The sequence below is a fragment of the Lycorma delicatula genome, chromosome 1, assembly GCF_047948215.1.
Source record: "Lycorma delicatula isolate Av1 chromosome 1, ASM4794821v1, whole genome shotgun sequence".
In the NCBI taxonomy this organism is placed as follows: Eukaryota; Metazoa; Arthropoda; class Insecta; order Hemiptera; family Fulgoridae; genus Lycorma; species Lycorma delicatula.
This window is the reverse complement of record NC_134455.1, coordinates 256,251,350-256,272,795: the sequence shown is the minus strand read 5'-3', so window position 1 is coordinate 256,272,795 and position 21,446 is coordinate 256,251,350. Positions and strand designations below refer to the sequence as shown.

The 21,446-nt window shown below is 31.3% G+C and overlaps 1 protein-coding gene across 1 annotated transcript in view; it reads right to left on the bottom strand.

The window, feature by feature from the left end:
• Nucleotides 1-21,446, bottom strand: part of kl-3 (dynein heavy chain 8, axonemal kl-3) — a 744,292-nt gene that overhangs the window by 162,811 nt on the left and 560,035 nt on the right. The window contains exons 18-19 of the mRNA XM_075354364.1: nucleotides 17,079-17,262; nucleotides 6,616-12,923 (exon numbers count right to left, since the gene is read on the bottom strand). Coding sequence (XP_075210479.1) covers nucleotides 6,616-12,923; nucleotides 17,079-17,262 — 6,492 coding nt within the window. The remainder of the gene's footprint in view (nucleotides 1-6,615; nucleotides 12,924-17,078; nucleotides 17,263-21,446) is intronic.

The window sequence follows — 21,446 nt, the reverse complement described above, 5'->3', positions numbered from 1 at the left end:
ATACAGCCCTCGGATGGGTATACCCTGTTTTTGACGAGCCCTCCAAAGAAAGAAATCGAGTGATGTAATGTCACAGGATCGAGGTAGGCAGGGAAGTAGTCCATCACAGCAATCAAACATTGAGGGAATATTCTTGATGTAGCTCCTAACATGAAAACCCCAGTTCGGTGGTGCACCATATTCTTGGAAGTAAACGTTAAGTTGCCAATGATATATTTGGCTCGGCGAAGAAGAAAGGTTCGATCACTACATAAGCAGTCAACGCACACCAAATTTTCAGGCCATCACGTTTTGTTTATCAAACGCCTCTCAGCCGTTTGATAAACGGCCTAACCCAAAACCAAGAATTATGACTGTTAACGTAACTAAAAACATGGAAAGGTAGCTTCGTCAGAAAAGGTTACTTTTCCTAAAAATGCTTTATCTTCGTTCACTTTATCAAGAGCGTCTACGGAAAAATCATAACGACATAGTTTATGATCTTCAGTTTCATGCATCTAATGAATTTTGAATGCATGAAATTTCTGGCGCTTGTTTAGAACTTCACAATTTTTGATAGCGGTATTTCCAGTTCTAAACTCATACAAGTTGAATTATCCGAGCGTCTTTTAAAAGTCTTTCTTACTCGATCCACTACTTCCTCGGAGAGGGAAGGTCTGCCAGCACCTTCATTGTGTAGTAGACTTCCTGTATCCTTAAACTACTTATACAAACGTTTAATAGTTATTAAGAGGATCACGGCCGTACTGTAAACAAAAACGTTTATGAACAATAATTCCGCTTTCATGAAAACATAGTACGCAAATTGCTTTCACCAGCACGGTAGCCATTGCTGAATTGACAATACCCCTGCGATTACATCTTGCCTGTAAAGCTTGCCAGTAACACACTTATATCTACATTAATTTTTGCTTTGTTCGTCTTTTAACCCCTAAAAATGTTCTGATCATTAGAATAGGGAAATAATTTGGGAATTCATTGTAGAGCTTGAAGTAAGGGAAAACATTCATATAAACATATGTCCGAAAACGCTTTGTTATCGAGTTAAGGCTATTGAAATATTTTGACCGGATTTCAGATATCTTCCGTAGTTTTCATGATACCCAACGTAAAGTAGAAAAATTCGATGACAAAAATACGTTTTTTTATGTATTTAGTACTATAATAACCTCACTAAATGATTAATAAATGCGTAAATTTTGTTATCATAAATTGTATAGAATTTAATTCTGAAAAAACTGATGTAATAGATATGAACAACGAAAAATTCAAATCTTATTTTTAAAAACAAAACAGAACGAAACTTACATAAAAATGTTAAGAATTTGTAAAAATCAATAAATTTAGACCTTCGAAAAGTTTTAGGCTGCTATGCTTCAAAATTAATTTGAATACTACTCATGTTCTTATAAAATTGTGGTTGGTTGCGTGTTATTAATAAACGTCGTTTATTTGTTGTTGATTGTGTAATTATTCTGGAGAATTAAGTTATGCAGTGATTCTGCGTTTTTGTACTCAGTTTTTCCAACTGCAGTACAGTTTTATATTTGAATTTATGTTTATTAAATGTTAAATTCCGTTTTGAAAACTTTATTTTGAAAAATTTTTCGTCTCCACTCTATGCTGATATGAGTTTTGTATACGACTTTTGCAATGTGAGGTGTTTCAGCTGCGGTGGAAGGACACCGACGTAGATGTCCTAAACGAGTAGTTTACAACTGTATTTTGAAGAATTTTAATGATTTTCGTGAGTATGGTTCACTTCCCAGCGCTCATCACTTTCCCAATATAGTGTTACCTTCTCACACAATATTTTCATCCACTCATAAACTATTGAGACATAGCTTTAAACTTTAAAAACATGGTAAATCAGAAAGACCATATCCAATATGTACCCCGAATTCGAGGAGGGTGTGTTAGTTGAAATATCTAACCATACCGGAAAAAGTACTAGAGAGCTGACCTTGGAGTTCATTGTTAGTAATGCAACAGTTTGGAAGGTTGCACGATCAACTATCATTATCACCCAGTAAAGCTATTTTATCTCGAGATTATGCTCACCGTGTTCGGATATGCCACTGGCTTATCCGAAAATGTACTAATCCGAATTTTTTAAATAATATTTTCTATACTGGTGAAGCCAAATTTACAAGATCGGTCATTCTTAACACCCACAACATGGACATGTCAATTCAAAATTCTCATGCTATTTCAAAGAACATTACCAGCAACAGTTTTTCTGTAAACGCACGTGCTGGTATTCTGGGGGTCATTTATTTGCCTGTTTTTTTTACCTGAAACGCTCAATGGTGAAAGATTTTTACATTTCTTGACAGCTGATCTACTTTTACTCTAAATTTACTTCAAGATTTTCCACTAAACGCAAACAACAAACAACATGGTTCATGCTGGATGGGGGTCCTGCTCATTACAGGATATAAATTCGAGATCACCTAAATGAAGTATATCCTAACAGATCGCGGGCCAGATAACGAGTCAAGGAGGCCCAGTAACATGGCCTGCAAGGTCTTCTGATCTCAATCCTCTTAAGGAGCCATTTAGAGACACTTGTAAACGACATCCCGGTGGATACCATAAAATGAGATGTACACAAGTGATTGAGAGGGTTCGTCAAACACCTTACATCTTTGAAAGATGTCCGGCAGTCATGAAAAAACGTCTGGATGCATGTACTTTAAATAAGGGCCACCATTTTGAACAGCTACTGTAGTTTCTTTTATTAATATGAATAATATTAATATTTATTTTTAGAATATTTTCACCATTTCAATAGTATTTTACTTTATTTCAATATTTTAAATTACAATTTATTATTATGTGATAACATTAATAAAATTATTCCAGTTAAGATCGTGTCGAGTTATTTAATTTTTCGGGAGGAACAGAAAACTAGTTTTTTAATCTAGTATCTCTCCAAGAATTTTTGTCGTATCTTTGTTATTTATGAATGGATTTGAATAAATAGGTGTTATTTTCTTAGTCATAAAACACTTACAATTTTTTTCTAGTGACAACATATAAATAGACTAGCGGTTGCAAAGTTATATATTGAAAAGTTTATATTGCCGCCATTTTGAAATGGATTGGGAAATTAGGTTCATTATCTTTATACAAGTAAACTTCTAGATCCCCTGGCAGTATACGAAATTTCAGCTTGATACTATTAACAATTCCTGAGAAATACATTTTTGTTAAAAATAAAAAAATTGCGAATAGCCGGTAAACTAAGCGTTTCCGGTTAAAGTTTTTTTTCTTTACTTCAATGAGGGTGACCATCCTTTGAATTAATGAAACCGTTTTTATAAACACAGTGTGTTTATGGTTCGTTGAACAAAGCAATTGGAAGCCACTTTATTTCTCACTTTTCATAGCAAGACTGACATAGGATCTTGTTATTCTTAAGGATGTCTAGATAATTTTTGCGGGTTATTTCTGATTGCCAGGTCACCTACAACTGTTTTCGTTATGGTGCTTAACATTCATTTATTTAGCATAAATACCAAATGGACATAAAATTGATTTTAATATCGCTATATACCTCTACAAAAATAAAATTGACTTTACAAAATTCAAAGAAGAAACATCCAAATTAACCAATATCAGTCTATAGAATTTACTAAACTGACAAATCGGAGTAATCCAATTAACATAAATCTGAAATAAATTATATTAAAAAAGCAAGACGAGCTGCCTCCAACTTCTCTTAAGTACAGCTCTATATCAACAGCAATAATATATAAATTTCTTTGGCTTTATTGGTTACAAAGGAAAATAGAAATATCAGATTGAAGATTAAAAAAAAAAAAAATCATACCGATTGTCACTAGTAGGAATTTTCTTATGATCCTTCTCTTCATTGTAGAAATTAAATAATTATGACTTCGTCTAGATCATTCTTCAGCAAACTACTTCGCAAGCACTTATTCAGAAAATTTATTCAATGATTCTAAAAATATCTTTATATGATTAACTAATTTGCTCAATTTTAACTTTCTGCTATTAAATGTACATTAAAGTATGCAAAATGTGAAAATTTTGTTAAGGTTTAATGTATAGTCACAGGGTAAATATTTAATATACAAGATAATCTAAAATATTATTTCTTCCTTGAAGAATTGTATATTACAAGGTGAGCAAAATATTTATTAATTTTGACAAAGTGAGGTGCACATTCGGAGAGTTTATGTACTGCTATGTACCATCACGTTCCAGTGGTACTAGTAAAGTAATTGCGACTTCTGCCGTGAGATTAGATTGCTGTTTTAACATACTGTCTGTGTGTATGGACGCAGATGCGTTATCATGATAGTATTACATAATATTATATTACGTATTAGGTTTTATTTATATTAATTTCATATTAATGAATTAACTGATGTCATTTTAATCTCAATGTTTAATAATAAAATATCAGTTTTTCATCTGCTTAATTACAGCTATTTTTGAATAAATAATGAATATTATCTTTTGCCTTGTTATTTTATAATAAGAGTAATTGTTTTCTTAGTGAAATATACTTTAAAACACAAACATGATGAAAATATATCATACTAAAAAACGTATACAAGTAAATAAAGTATAAATTTCTTACATCAATTATTTTGGTTTTAGTATGATAATGTGACGAACAGAGACGCGTGAGTCATAGAATTACGGGTTAAAAGTTTAAAATAGGCGTGTAGTTAAAAGCATTACGTAATTTATAGACGTGTACTAATTAAAACAAATATTCTCTGTTCTTTGCATTGGAAATTGCAGCAGTTGTTACTTAAAAGTCGTGTTAAGATGTCAAGTGAACACGGAAACTCTTTTCGTAGTCAAGGCGTCGTCTCGCGTTTAACGTTAGGATCACAAAAAAGGAAAAATGGATTATTTGTGCTTCTTTAGAAAGTGACGGCATATGCTTGCAGAACGCTAAACGTAAGTTTGTCTACAGTAATTGATATAAGGAAAATATGATGCGAAGAAGAGGCTAATTTCGACAGGTGTGATAGAAGAAAATTTTTCTTAAATATCTCGAATTTTCTGAGGAAAAATACCTACTATAAGAAAATTACATAATTTTTGTCACGAGGAACTGAATTTTACCGCTAGTAGGGAAACACTAAGGAAAATTTATTTAAAAAATTTAAGTGTAGAAACAATATACTGATTTTGTGTGAACAAGATGATGTAATCACGAAACATGCAATTTTTTTTAGGTATCAGCAAAAATACAATTTCTGAGCAAAAGAGACCAGTCGTATGCTAAGATGAAACTTGGGTGTACACACATTATACGGTAAAAAAGTGCTGGCAAAGTGACAATGTACCAGGTGTTTTTGTTAATTGTAGTGACTGTGACCGTTTAACTGTGGCTCAATCGGGTGGGGACATGGAATTTATTGATTGTAGTTTTTTAATGTATGATTCCAAGAGTAAAAAAGAAGATTATCATAAAGAAATTTCATTTCTGAAAAGCAAGTTATATCAGGACTACCGACAAATTGTATTTTAATTTTAAGAAACCTTACCACAATAAACAGAAAAAATAAACCTCCATTATCCAGTTCATTGAAAAATGATATTCAAGAATGGTTCCAAAAAATAACTTTAAAATAACTTTTAGAAGTTGTCAAACTATACCGCCCAGAACCTGCCCAGATTCTATAAATTAGATGAATACTAAATAAGAAAGGACAGTGCTTATATTGCCACCTTACCATCAAAATTGTAATCAAATTGAATTTATTTGGAATCTAGTTAAAAAAAATTTGGGACCGCAATACGTACCCACACATCATTGACAGAACTGAGTTACATTAGATGCAATTTCGTCAATTACTGTAGAAGACTGGAAAAGATCAGTGTCAAAAGTTCAGGAAATAATGGATTCTTACCAGAAAATAGATGAGTTTATGGAAGATGACATTGAAAACATAATTATAAATACAGAGATGGATGATGTTAAGAAATTGGTGGTGAATAAAAAAAATTTTTTTTATTCAGTAAACATGAATATGTTTAATGATGTTAATCAGCTTTGAATATAATGCTATGAACTATGAAACAGTTTTACTGAAAACATTTACTTAATTAAATTATTGTAACTAATTGCAGGTAAAATTTATTTCATTTATGAATAGAGTAATGTAAATTAATTTTTTTGATTGTGTTATTACCATAATCTGAAAGTGATTATAGGTTAAAAAAATACAGTAACCTATTTTAAACAGACAATATTTTTTGTCTATAGCCAAACAAAACAACAGGTCCTTCACGAATATGAACTTCACTTTGTTGACTTTTAATGTATTAATTTATTTGCTGCAGAATGCAATTACATGATATTTTCATTAACTTTATAGTCTAATCCAAACATCATACGTTATAATCTAGTTATTCTGATTTACTGAATTCTCTTCAAATTAAAATAACTTTTTCTGATAAAAAAGTTTTTTATTCCATTAAATTCTATTTAATGGAATAGAAAATGGATTAAAATAGAAAATGAATCTATTTAATTCTATTAAATGGATTATTCCATTTGGATTTGACTGTACCAGACGTATATATAGGAAATTACAATAATAATAATAATATAAAAAACTTTACCAACAAAGCAGCCTCTGCTGCTTCTAGTGCAGGACGAGCTGCCTCTAACTTTTCTTCAGCAAAGCCCTTATCTACAGCAATAACATCATAAATTTCTTTGGCTTTACTGGCCACAACAGAGACTTCTGCTTTAACCTTTTCTGCAGCACTAGCAACAACAGAAACATCTGCTAAAACCTCTTCAGCTTTTGCCGAAGCCACCACTATTTCTTTTTCTTTAATCACTAAATCTTTTTTTAATTCATCAACACCTTTGGCTGCCTCAACAAGTTTTTCCAAACCGGTATTCATTTGCTTAGCAAGAACATCAATGTTCTTATACCTTGTGAAATAAATATCTTTATAACCCGCCAGAAAGGACAAGTAAGATTTAGGTGTAACATATGTTTGTCTTCTAAATTTATCAAAATATTGCACACAAATATCTGCAACACCATCCTGAACAGCAGCCATCAATTTCATCAACTCATTTTTACTCTTTGGAGTACTTACTATATGAAAATTACTGATAAAATATTCAGAAACAGCTTCAAGTGCATCTACAGGCCATCTTGAGAACCAGTCAACTGTACAGCCAGATATCAATCCAGGAAACTTTAACGACCTTGAACGAAATTTTTCACCTACTGGAGAAAAGCAAAGAACAATATGTAGATTATATCTGGCCTGCGTAATAAAAAAATCATATAGATTATCACCAGTAGGAATCCTCTTAGGATCCTTCTTCTTCATTATGGGAATTAAATCATTTGTGATTTCATCTAGCTCATCTTTAGCAAATAAATTGGCTACTTCACCAGCACTTAAAACATTATTCAGAAATTCTAGAAACGCCTCATCTTTTATTTCATTGTCAGTAAATATAAATGAAATTCCTTTTCCTTGAAATCCTGCTACTCTGTATAGAAATTTTATATCATCCATAAAATTAGAAACATTATATGCTCTAGTTAATGTGATCTGATGAATTTTATAGTTGGCAATAAAGGATGAAAGTCGAGTCAGTGACTGCTTGCCAGATCCACCAACTCCAACCAACAATGCATTGCCACGTGGAGTCCTTATTATGCGTGATATGATCATTAAATGTACCATAGCATCTTTGAAAAATACCAAGTCCATCTTACCAGCAATTGTTATCTCATTGTATCCGACTACATATGACAATAATTTCTCTTTTAAAAAGTCCCAACTTGGAATCTCTTCGTATATTTTTGGCGGCTCAAAAACAAAATCCTCTGGTTCATCACCAGTAGCTTCAGGTATATCTCTTAAGAAATCTACAAAATAAGTTTCTTCTGGATCAAAAAGTGAAAAATCACTCTCTAAATAGTCCTCAGCTATTTTCAATAAATTTGACAAAAACCAGTCTTTGTCTGACTGATTGGTAAACCTATCAGATATAACACGGGTAACTTCATGTTTCCAGAGCTTTAGTAACATTGTAAGAGTCTGGCACTCTGCATCTTGAATATGAAGAATTCCTTCCCATATACGAGACAAATCTCGTAAATTAAATACATAATGAAATTTTGCAGGAGTTGGTAACATTTTAATTTTAGTTTGTTGCCACACTATCCTTGTTAAAGGTATAAGTTTTGGCAAAAATTCAACAATATCCCCTTTAAACCTTTCAAGACAAAAATATCCTTCACCTAAAACACTAAATATTTTATCCATTGAGCGTTCAGATGGTAGAGTACAATTAAAAATACAAAATCTTCTTTTCAGTCGAGGAGGAATATCATTTCTGCCACCACCAGGATGACACATGGCAGCAAGAAATTGTACATCTAGAATTGTTGAAAAATCCCCAGGCTTATCAAGAGAGTAAAATCCAGCCATTTCCATCAACTGCCTCACTATTTCATTTGTAACCTGGTCTCCCCACTCATTAATAACAGGCATATTAATATCATCTATAAATATTGTCATCCGTCTATTATTGGGAGGGCCATATGTAGTGCCTACTCGTTTATCTAAATAACTCTCTATTGTTCGTTGAAACATGTTTGGAGTAGTAGCAGATGAAAAATTTAAACTCTTACTGAGATGAATTTCTGGATCATAATTCTGCATGTAACTCTTAATCATAACTGTCTTAGCAGTACCTTGCTCACCTATTAGCAGTACTCCTTTCCTTTGTTTAGCTACATTATCAATCAGGAAACCAGTCCGAACATTGTCTACATTAGGCACCAATATACTTGAATACTCAGGCACTGAATCCTTTGGATACAAGTATTCCTCGACTTTAGATGTCCAGTGGTGCCATTCTCCACTCTCACCAACCAAGTAATCAAATATTGTGTCAAATTCTGATTCTAGTTTTGGCCAGTTCATTTTAGATTCGTGACGAAGTATAAAATTTTCCAATTTTTTTCTATCATCTAATTCAAGAACAGCACCGAGACTCCATATCATTGAAAACAAAAATAATCTTTCCATGTGGATACTACTGTGTATCTTTTCCTCTTGTCCACTTTTCTTTTCTTCTCCTCCGGTATCTACTAGGCCCATTATTATGTCAACACACTGTCTTATATACAAAGCTTCCAATATTTTCATTTTGGGTGTTAATTTAGTTTGAACAAACAGATGTACATCTCCATATATTCTATGGAACAAAGGTCTCAACTGGTCACTTTCATGCGGTGGTCGACTCTTAAACCATCCTTCCAAAATCGGTTCCCAAGTTAACACAGAAGCAGACATAAAAACCATTCCCATTCGAGAAATAGTTGCTGGTGATGCATTGTCTACATTATCAGGTTCAAAAACAAGCTTAGAATTAGGTGCCATCACTATTCTATCCCCATTTGCCAATGTTAGAGTTTTATTATCATCAAGAACTGAATTCAGATTCTCTATCCACACTGCGTCAACTGGACCATCCAGCACTATCCATACGTTTTCATTTTTTTTAATTTTAAGAGATCGACGCCAAAGAGTTGAAAATATTCCATCTGTCCAATCATTGGTAGCAGCATCTAACTTTCCAAACATCTGAGGTGCAGTGATAGCCTTTGGATTCATCCTCATTTCTTTATGTGGTCTTCCACATTCTGTCATGGCCTTCATTAATGCATGAATGCATTTAGTTTTGCCTGCACCTGTTGGACCTAAAGTCATCAGTCCATGACGTACCAAACTTGTCTCATACAACTGAATGATTTTGAGATTCCAAGGGGGGTGATTAATTAACACCATTTCTGTACATACAGTTGCAATAGCTTTCAGAACTTCTTTGTGTACAAAACTAGTTAATTTAAGGCCAACAAATAAATCTTCAATTAGAGATATAAAGAGTGGCTCATCTTCATCAACCAGTTTTGAAACATTCATATCCCTTAAAACTCTCATGACTGTGGAATCTTCTGTTTCAGTTGGATTTGCCCTCTTTTGTGCACCCAGTGTTCGCAAAACAGACAAAATATTGCGTAAACCAAAATCATAGTGAACCTGCTTACTCAGTTGTTCTTCACATAACTTATACAATACAAAAAATTTGCGAGCAAGATTAATATTATCCTTAAAACCACATGCAGCTAATTTTACACGCATTATTATCTGTCGATCAGGAACCATCATTGCAACACTTCTAAACATTATTTTTAAATTCTCAGGGAGCTCTTGCCGACCAGCATAACCTGGGTTCATAGTGATAAAAATCCCAAATTCAGGATTCATGGTAACAGTATCACCATCACTAAAGATAAAAGAACTTTTACGTTCTTTTCTAGCTGTAAGAACTATATATATCTGTTGTGCTGCAACTGATAGTACAGGTAATTCAATACGATTAAACTCATCAAAACAGCCCCATGAGCCAGATTGAGCTAAGCCTTTATATATCCTTGCTAAACCTCTAAAGTCCATTTGATCAGAGCAGTTGAACACAACCACATATTTTCCTAATGATTTACCCATATCTTTTACAGTCTCTGTCTTTCCAGTCCCAGCTGGTCCTGCTGGTGCTCCACCCATATTCATGCCTATTGCCTGAGCAAGAGTTATGTAACATCTGTCAGTCAGTGGTGTAATAACCAATCTATCTGTGCAGCCAAGGAATTCATTCTGATAAATAAAATCTACATCTGTAATCTTAACAATGCATTCATCTTTGTCTTCTACAAAATAAAAGCGTTCTTGTTTTAACCACTCAAAATCATCAGTTGTTTTTATTTTCAAACGGCACAAGTCATCAAATATATCTCTTTGATGAACATGTATAGTAACAAGAGTTTCAAATTTTACCCTTTCAAATTTGGTCAGGTCTCGAGTGGTCTGATCAATCAACATATTTAAAATATTCAAAAATAAATCATTTGTTGCTTTCATGATTGTCTTACTAAACTTAGCTAGTTTCAAAGCTTTTTCACTTTCTCTGGTCCAATATAATTGCATTCCTAGCAGTCCTACTTGAGCAGGGAACTTAGATACCATAGTTAGAATTGAAAAATCGGGTTCACCAAAGAACTGCCAACAATTACCAATGACAGAAGCTAAGGAGTATCGAGATGTAGAAAGCAGTGTACCCAGCCATACCTCAACACCTCCGACACAGAGCACAGATTTCTCTAGCTGAATTGTTTCATCTTCACGTGATATTATAGCAAGAATTCTGTCATAGTCTCTTTCATGAAATTGTACTCTTGCCACATTTTCAAACACATTAAGAAGATGAGCTTGTATAGTGTGTGAATCAGAGGCTTGTCCAAGTATTTCCAATAATGCAGGATCAGAAACAAAGAAAAATCTTGGGAAAATTAAACGTTTCTGTTCAAGATATCCAGTTAATGATTTCTGACAAGACTCCAGTTGTTCTAATAAGTGGGGTAATAACTGACGCATCATTTCATCACCGACACAGACTTCCACAACATTTAATACCTCACGTGCCCTGGTCATTATTTTAACCCATGCTCTATCTATGTTACTGAAACGTTTAGCTTCAGCTGGTAACTGTTTTGCTATATCCCCACCAACAAATACAGCTTCTAGATATACCCAAAGATTTTGAACTACCAACCAATTTTCTAGAATTTCACTAGTTGTTGATAGTCTCCAGACCCAGTTTTGTATTTCCTTCTTAAATGGTGCATTGTAACGATTAGAAGCAAGGGAATTCAGAACCATCAGACTATCTTCAAGAGCAGCGATTATTTCACCAGTTTCAGTTCCTTTTAATAATAATTCACCTCTAGTTTTGAAAGTAGAAAACTGTAAATCGACTATTGCCCAATCAGCTATAACTTGTTTTAGTTTACTTTCAATATCACGTTCTTTTACAGCACTCACACAGATATCCTCAACATCATCCTTAAATTTAAGCAAAGGAGCATCCATCACATGCTTTAATGTGAACATATCTGATTCAATATCAAACACACAGCCAGTAAGTTTTTCCAAACGTTTCCAGTGTCTCTCTTTCATTGCTTTATTAGCCATCATTTGCAATAGTGGACATGTCTCATTGAAATCATCTATCTTCTTCTTCAGCTCAATAAATGCTGGCCAATCTTTCATACCTTTTGGTAATTTACGACACCTGTTTTGGTACTCCTGTAATTCTGTCATTATAGCTTCTATATCAACTTCAGACCAGGCAAGCTCAAAGTACCCATTAACAGAATTGTTAACTTGTAGATATAAGCTGTACAACTTCTGCAATAAATTAAATTGTTTCTTTCTTTCATGAAGAATGGGATAATCACTGATCAGCATGCCAAACAACTTTTCACCACTGCTGTATACTTCAAACTTGTGCCATAGTTCATCAAATCGTGATTGAAATACAATAACTCTATCACTAGCTTCTTTGGCTTCAAGGCCTTCAATCATTGGTCCATTTTCCTCAAAATCGGTATCAAAAGTTTCTACATCCTTGGCAAACTGGCCAACAGCATGTAACAACTCTTTTTTCATTGGATCTTGGACTTCACACAATAGTGCCTGCACTGCTTTAGCAGCATTATTTAAATTAGAAAAACTGTATTGTAAACCATCAACTTTTTCAATATCTTCTGGTGGCACAGAAATCCCATATTTAGCAAAAATTGCATATGTCTCTTCAATAGCAATAAGAACTTGGTCAGTTTTTATAAAATTCTCTCTAACAGATTCAAGGCAATTCATAGCAATTCTAACATCATCTAAATCTTTAATCTTTCTTTGCAGTGTTACATTCTTATCACTTATAAAATTTACTGTCTCCAAGAGTTTTTTCCCATATTCTACAACTAATAATTTACCAAGTGTATACTTCCAACCTTTCCATTCCACAATTAGAGCAGTTTTAAAATTCTCTGAAACATGAAAAATGTTTTTAAGAATCTATAAACTGTTATTGTATAAAATTTACAAAAAAATACAATTACAGAGACGTTCCTTTTCATAGATTGGCATTACATTCTTTCTCTGTTAAAAATCACATGAAATTGAATGTTCTTGCTTCAACAAATTCTATGACCAAAATTTGATTGCTTCCTCTTGTATTGTGGATTTTATAGTATGTAAAGACACATACATTTACTACCAGAATGTATATGATCTGAAAAGGATGTATATGATATGTAAATAAAATACTTCCGTAATAGTTGATGTCACTTGCATATTGTTTATTTAGCAACATAATTTTGAAGCTTAATTAATACATTAATAGAATTATATTTTTATGATAAAAAATAAATATTTTATTTCTACACTATTACAAAGCATTAAGTTTACATTTAAGATAATGTATGTGTTCTACATAATAATACTATGGAAAAAAAATCCTTGACTGTATTTCATATTTTGCTAAATAATGGAGGAATTGATTAAATGCATTTATAAATCTGAAACTACATTAGAAATGGACAATTTACATTGACAAAAATGTATTAATCATCAATTAGATATGCTTAATTTTTTAACAAACAGTTTCTTCTATGTTACAACTTTTATTGCTGTTCCAACCAACTTTTTTTCCAGTTAAATTAAGTTTTTAAGCATTAATGATTAATCTAATGGATGATGGCCAATAATTTCATTCAGAAATTACTAAAATATCATGTTAAAACATCCCAATAGATTTACAACAAGCAGAAAATAAATGGTGTTAAAAGTGAGGAATATTTGACTTTAGTCAGACTAATATTATAGTCTAAAGGCAATAATATATTGGTTCTCTAAAATATGAGAACAAGGGAAAACATTTTGTTTACTCAAAATTACTAACATCACCGACTGTAAACTTATTAATAAAGTTTACAATCGGTGGTAGGTAAACTACAACCTTGTTAGTCCTTATAAGACAAATTATAAAATAAAATATATAAAATAAGTAGGTTAATAAACAGAATAATTTAGAAAATGGTGAAAAACTTCCAATTTAGCTGCATTTTTTAAATAGAAATGTATATTGTTTTTAAAGAAAAAAATTATGGTAATGTACTTTTTATTAAGTTTTCAAATATTTTTTTAAATTATCATTTGAAAAATTAAGTGCTACTATTTTGGGGAAAATTCATTTATAAGTATTAACACATCGAAATAGCATTATAAAAATCAGAATAAGTCAAGTTTTAGAACATTTAATTTTCAAGAAATATATATTAATTTTTTTTTTTTTTACTGTATTACACAGTAAGGCTGTACAGTGACAAATTGATATATCTACTGGCAATAAGTATATATTAATACATGCTATTATAATGCATCAGGTAAATTAAGCACTGAAATATTCAAAAAACTTATTTTTCTTCTAAAATTTTACAAATTTCTTTTTTAGAAAATTCTCTTGAAAACAATACATTTTGTTGACTAAAGAAAGGATATGTGCATGCTAATAACTTTGTATTCTTTGATATAACTAATCTATTCACTAATACCTATACAATAATCATTAAAAATATTTACACACCATTAAAATACAAATAATAATCCTAATGTACACCGTACCAAACAAAACTTTCTTACAGGATGGATGCAATTGTATATGAAATTTAACTCACATTCTGTCTGGATAACTGCTGGATTTAAAATAACTTATTACTAGCAGATTCTTCCAGTACATTTAATAGGCTACTGATATATATTTTTCTTACAATAAATTATTTAGTTTAGAGAAATACAGTCTTTGAAAAAGGTTGCAGCAATTTCATAAAATCAAACGAGAATAAAATACTCAAACGAGTATTTTTTTTTTTAAATGCATCACTTCACTGATTTTTCACTGTAGATAATATTTTTAACACATCTCCATAGAAAAATGGGTAGGGTAGTCAAACCTGGGTTTCTCGAAAACTAATGCACAGGACTGGCCCTTCCAATCTAACGATTAGGAAATCTTTCATTGAGAGTGCATCGAACACCTTACGTAAGGGGGCGCACAATCTTGATCAAATATTACAGCAACGTTACTTTCTTGTTCAATTAGGTCAACCTGCAGGAAAACGCACAATTATAGCATGTCTAAATAACATCCCTGTGATAGTAGGCTCATGAAAAAGGAATGGGCTAATTACACGATCAGACATCAAACTGCACCGAACGTTTATTTTTGGGGAATCTCTGACATACATTCTCATAATTACATTTGGTTGCTGAGATTCCCATATCCTACAATTACGCCCCATTTAAAAAAACGGATCACTGGTGCTATTGCTACAGTTACGCCTATGATGATCCAGCGGACCTGGGCACAAGTAAATTATCAGCTGGATGTTTAGAAAGCAACCACCAACAGAGCTCAAATTGAGACGTTTTAAGATATGTAATAAATCTTTTTGCATTTGATAATCAAACGAGTATTTTTTTTTTAAATTCACCATTTGATTATTTCTACTTAGTAGTGTCTGAGATACAATTTTTTTTTAATTACTGAAACCCTTTTTTGATGACCCTACATTGAAAAAGAAAATGAAACACAAGTATTTATAATGAAATACATCTTGCTCTTAAAATTGAAAATGGATTAAGATAAAGTGATACTATTTCACCAAAATTATTCTCAGTAGTTCTGAATGTGTAATGAGTCAATTGAACTGCAAAACAGGTGTTAAAAAGATGATGTAACTTAAACCATCTAACATTTCTAAATGATACAGTAAAACCTGAGTTAACGGAATTTCGCGGGACCGAATAATTTTCTATTGTGAACAGGATTCCGGTGAATACAGGGATGAGATAGCGGACTATACAATTAAAAAGATAAAATATGGTAGTGTACTTACCAGTACCATATTTCATTTTCAGCAGTGGATTGTACAGTAAAATTTCTATCTTATGTTAGCACGTACAGTACAATATACTGGACTGTAGAACAATTTTCCTATTTTAATTTAAAAATTCAATGTATTTAAGTTCAATACAACTCTTTTTTCGATGCCATACTTGATGGCATACTTGTTACACTAATACACAATATCCGGAAGAACACAAAACTAACAATCGAATTGTACAGTTCTGTACTTTAGGCACTGAACTGTAAATATGGATCAGTAAAAATAAACAAATTAAACTTAAAATGACAAATTCAAATTTTAAATTAAAATAATTTCAGCAAATGAACAGAAAATAGAAATGCATACATACGCACAGTAAACTGTACATTAGAGCTCATAAAAATCATTGAGGACTTATTCAGAACATTTCAAAATTAGATCTTAAAATGAATCTACAGAAACCAAAGGTGAGGGAAAATGAAGATCAATTAGAGCTTAAAAGGTTTAATATTATGTTACTTAAAAAGTAGACAGCGATATATGTTTAGGTCAGAAAGAGACCGAAGGAGGTTTGCAAAGAATGAGACTATAGTTGTGTTGTACAGTTTCTAGAAAATTAAAGAAATTATTGTTAAGTAAAATACATAAAGAAAAATTAAAATTTTTCTACAAAAATGTATGACATCTGTGTAACATAATATATGCATTAGAAATTTGGCATAGGGAATGTAGAAGGATCTGAAAAGCTATAGAAAGATCAATTTATAGATAAAGCTAAGGGGAAAAAAGAAAAGAGGTATTTAAGATCACAAACCAGGAAAGAGTTGTAGGAAAATTGAAGTGACAAAGATGGGTGGGATCATGTAGCAAGAATGGGCTCAAGAATGTAGCTAGAATACTTCAAAAATGGAGGCCCTAAAATAGGATATGAAAACTAGTTGAAATCATACAAATCAATCAAACATTTTACTTTATAACTACTGTATTGCATTTACTTTTTGTTTTCATTGATATGAATTTATGTACATTGTGTGCTATTTATTAAACAAGTTCTTTAATACCTCCATTCATTCAGACGTTTTTCTAGTTATCACATTTTTTCTAAACAGGTTGAAAACCAGATTATGAGAACAATCCAACAGCTTTTTTCATATAAATTATACTTTAAAAAAAATATAACATATCATACTTAATAAAACCTTACTAGCAAATAACAGGAAGATAGATTAAGGAAAGAAAGAATGAGTATATTACCTAAGTTCATTTCCAAAGGACCAACAATGTTAATACGTGGCAGGCCATTTATATCGTCATACATCTGTGCATACTTGATAAAACGGTCCCTGATATCAATTGTTAATGGATCAGAATCAACAAATGTCTTCAATTCTTCTTCTTTATCCGTTTCCCATAAATGTTTATACTTCAAGTGATAACCCTGAAAGAGAAATCAATATATTCATTCAGTCTTAATTCATGCCGTTATGTATTAATTTTAATTATTTATTGGTGAAATATACTGCAATTATTTTCTTTTTTCTTTTTAATAAAAATTTATTAGACAAGAAAATTGAAAAGGATGTAGAATGATACAGTTTGTACACAACCCAGTTATATCTTTTGTGCTTACCATATTTACAGTAGCATGCAATTCTACCTATCCTACATGTACTTTGTTGTTCTCATTTCAAGTCTTTATGTTTTTAAACGTGTTTATTGTTTATTGATAATGACAATGGTTCCAAAAAGATATTCGGAGATACAGTAGCATGTATCTGAACACAGGGAATTTGTTTATGTCTATGTTGTGGCTACACTCTTTGACCCCATCCTTTCTTTAAGTTGTCTGTGTAATGCAAGGTTTCTTTGGTTATTCAGAAATTTTCAAGTTATAATGTTATGTGAACATTTATTTCATTTTTTATTACAAAATCATTCTTTGTTGTTCTGTGTCTTGAAATATAATAATGGACATAACTCCAAGAAGATGTTCGAAAATTGTTTCTTACAAATAGCTTCTAAGGGTAGTGTTGGACTAGCGACAGTGAATGCATTTTAAAACAATTTAAAGAAACTGGCCCCATTTTTCCTTTGGCCCCATCCCCAAACACAGGATTGGTTATTAATGAGCAAAAGTAAATGATCTAAAATTATATGGCTGTGGACTTAAATCAAGAATTAGCAGCCAGTGGAACAAATTTATATGTGACAATTGTCAGATGCAGACTTCCTGCAGCTGGACAGAAAGCATATTGACCAGCTAAAAAGCAGATTTTAACACCAGCATTGTGCAGAAAAACTTTTTCAGGCCTAGAACAAATATTACAGTTCTATTTTAAGCAATAAAATAATTGAATAAAATATAAGCCTGGGCTCATTACATAATACTATTCAATTATTTAAACAATACTAATAAAAGTTATTAACTTTTTTATATTTTCTTGAAGATGTGTAGTTACTTTGTGTGCATTCATTAATTGTTTTGGTTATAAGTTATTATCTATTTCATTTTTATATTTCTTAAGTTAGATAACATAAGTTTAGCATAACATAATGGAAAACTTTTTGTCAATCTTATTGAAGGGAAACTACATAGAAATTACTAAGACTGTACAGTGAATTAGTTAATATATGTTGAAAGAAAATAGTATATCTTATGAGATTTCCTATAATAAATCTTTAAGAAAAATTCCAGGGGGCTGCAGTTTATTTTATTCAGGATGTACCACATTTTATCTAAAAAATTATATTGAGAGAATATATTACTATATTGAAGGTATTAACAATTGTGCAAGTAACTCTGTGGATCTGCTTGACATGTTACAATTCATAACAGACAATAATCTGTTAATTTCTTACATATTAAATAAGAAAATATTGGACGAGTAGTAGTTAGGAGGATTTTAAAAGAAAACAGAAGAAAAATAATTAATACAGGAGGAAAATCTGTATATGAGACTATCAGAAGAAAACAAAATACATATATTTTATGAAATAAGTTAAAAACAAACAAATTTTTAATATTTCCCGATTAGGACTGCAGCAATCCTTGACAATACATCCTACTACAATGTCAAGAAATCCTAATTATTGACAAAAAATCTCAAGAAGTGACAAATAGCCGATAAAAAAATATCATTTGAAAAAATTTTTAAAGGTGAATTTTTTTCAGCAATACAAAAATGGATAAAAATAATTTAGTTTGGCACTTTGATGAAAAAACACCAGATTTTTCATGTTTTCCAGACATTGGTTGATATATACAAGTGTAGTGGATGATTCAAAAAAGAACTTCACAATTTTAAAAGCATGTAAAAGTTTATTGAGATAACTTACAAATTCAGTTGAGGTCTCATTTCATAGCAAAATAATCAAATTTTGTAAAACATCACAAGACTCACATAGTTCATTAGTACCAGAATTCAGCCAACAGTGCTATCACCAGCGTTGTTAAAAATGGATACATTTAATGATGTGAAACGTGATTGCAGTGGGTTTTGGTTTTACAAGTTGAACAATTAGTTTCAGTTATTTGCAGTAACTGCAGTTCAACATAATTTTTCATAAAGAGTACGGTAGGGGGCCTCCTAGTAGACATACAATTTACTCTTGGCATCAAAACTTTGTTGAGACAGGTTGTTCCTTCTTCCAGACAGAACAGCCCTTTCTTCTTCCATTAGGCAACCATAAATGGTATTGTTTATCTGGAGATGCTTCAAAATTTTCTAAATTCTCAGTTAAACAATGATGATCAAGATGGACATCATTACCTTCAGCAAGACGGGGCACAACCTCATTACCGCCAAGAAGTCTGAGATTTTCTTGATTCTCGATTCCAAGGTTGATAGGTTGGTTGTGAACGTCCAATTGCATGGCCACCATGCTCCCCAGATTTGACCTCACTAGATTTTTGTGGGGTTTCAATAAAGATTGGGTTTATTACCTTTGCTTGCTGATCTTGTTGAGCTAAGACTTTGAATAAATTCTGTAGCTGCAAAGGTAACGGCTGACTTGCTGGCTACAATCTGGAATGAAATTGAATTCAGGTGGGATATATATCGCATTACAAATGGAAAGCACATTGAACCAAAGTAAATGTTGGGTGACAAATTTGATGTGTTTTTCTATGAAATGAGACCTCAACCAAGTTAAGATATCTTGTTAAGTGTTAAGTTATCTCAAATATGCTTTTAAAGTCCTGTTTGACTAACTAGTATATCTGAGCAAGGTAATTTCCAGCATGCTGAAGCTTTCTACAGAACTGCACATAAAAATGGCTAGTTTGAATATTTGTTAGACATCTTTAATAAAATTTGGAAATTGTATATTTAAAGAAGAAATTAATTCTGAATGCCATACCCTAAACTGAACTAAATTAATTATAAGTTGATTTCTACAAATCAAATTATGGATTATGGTTTAAATTATAACCAAATAGACAAAATCAATTTGGTTTAACTGATTTGGTTGATTAGTTGCTTTTTTTCAAATGGTCAAAATTACTACTTTGAATTTTTAGAATATCAATAAACGTTAAATTCAGTTTGAATAACAATAGTAATTCTATTGCCCGTAAAGTTTTTAGATGACCAATTCTCATGGTACTATATAATTTATTTCATTGATTTTCACAAAAAAATTAAACAATACTGTTTTGCTTTGAAGTATCTTAATAAAACACAAAGCTCATCATCATCATTTATTTATTATGCATTCTTATAATCCCATCTGAAATATCTCTTGGTTTCTTCAGTATGTCAAAAAAATTTCAAGATGGGCAATCATATTTTTTGGTGACTATAAAATTAATCATATAAATTATTGAAAATAAATTTTAAAATGTTTAAGTTAACCACATAGATCTTCCCATCAATTTATTTTAAGTAACATTAATAGAGGTGCACTTTCACTCTTGAGTTTTTAATAATTCTAATTATTACAAAATTACAAAATTTGTCAAATAATTTTCATCTGAACTGTATTTTATTTGAAAGTTATTTTTTAAATTGATATCTTCCTTTATTTAATTCATATATTTATGTTTTAAATTAATATGTACTCTTAACACCTCTTTGACTTTTTATTTTATAATAATTTTGTATTTAATGATGCTACTCAGATCAATGTTTTACTATAGATGCCTTGATAAATTAGGGTTCCGGGCATAATACCTTTTTTATCTTGAGTGGTACATACACATATTTCTGATATGATCTATTTATTTAATATATGTATTATTAAGCAACTATCAGAATAAAATAATTATTTTTAGTCTGACACCCTAGCTTTTCTTTACTGAACATCTAATTGTATAATATCTATCTCTGCTTCTTTGTAACCTTTCTTGGATAATTTTAAAATGATTTACCTAGCTTCACTGTGATTTTTTTTGTATTTTCACAAGATGATCACATAATGTAATTGATCTTTATTAATAAATTAAAAAAAAGGTCAGTAAATGACCTTATAATTACTTAAACTTACCTAGCAAAGCTAAACATGCACTTAACTAATGTTAAAACAAATCTGAACAATATAAAACAGAAAAATTCATTGTTATGAAAGCAATTTAACACTCTATAAACACATTGCAACAAATGAATGAACAGAATATAACATTGA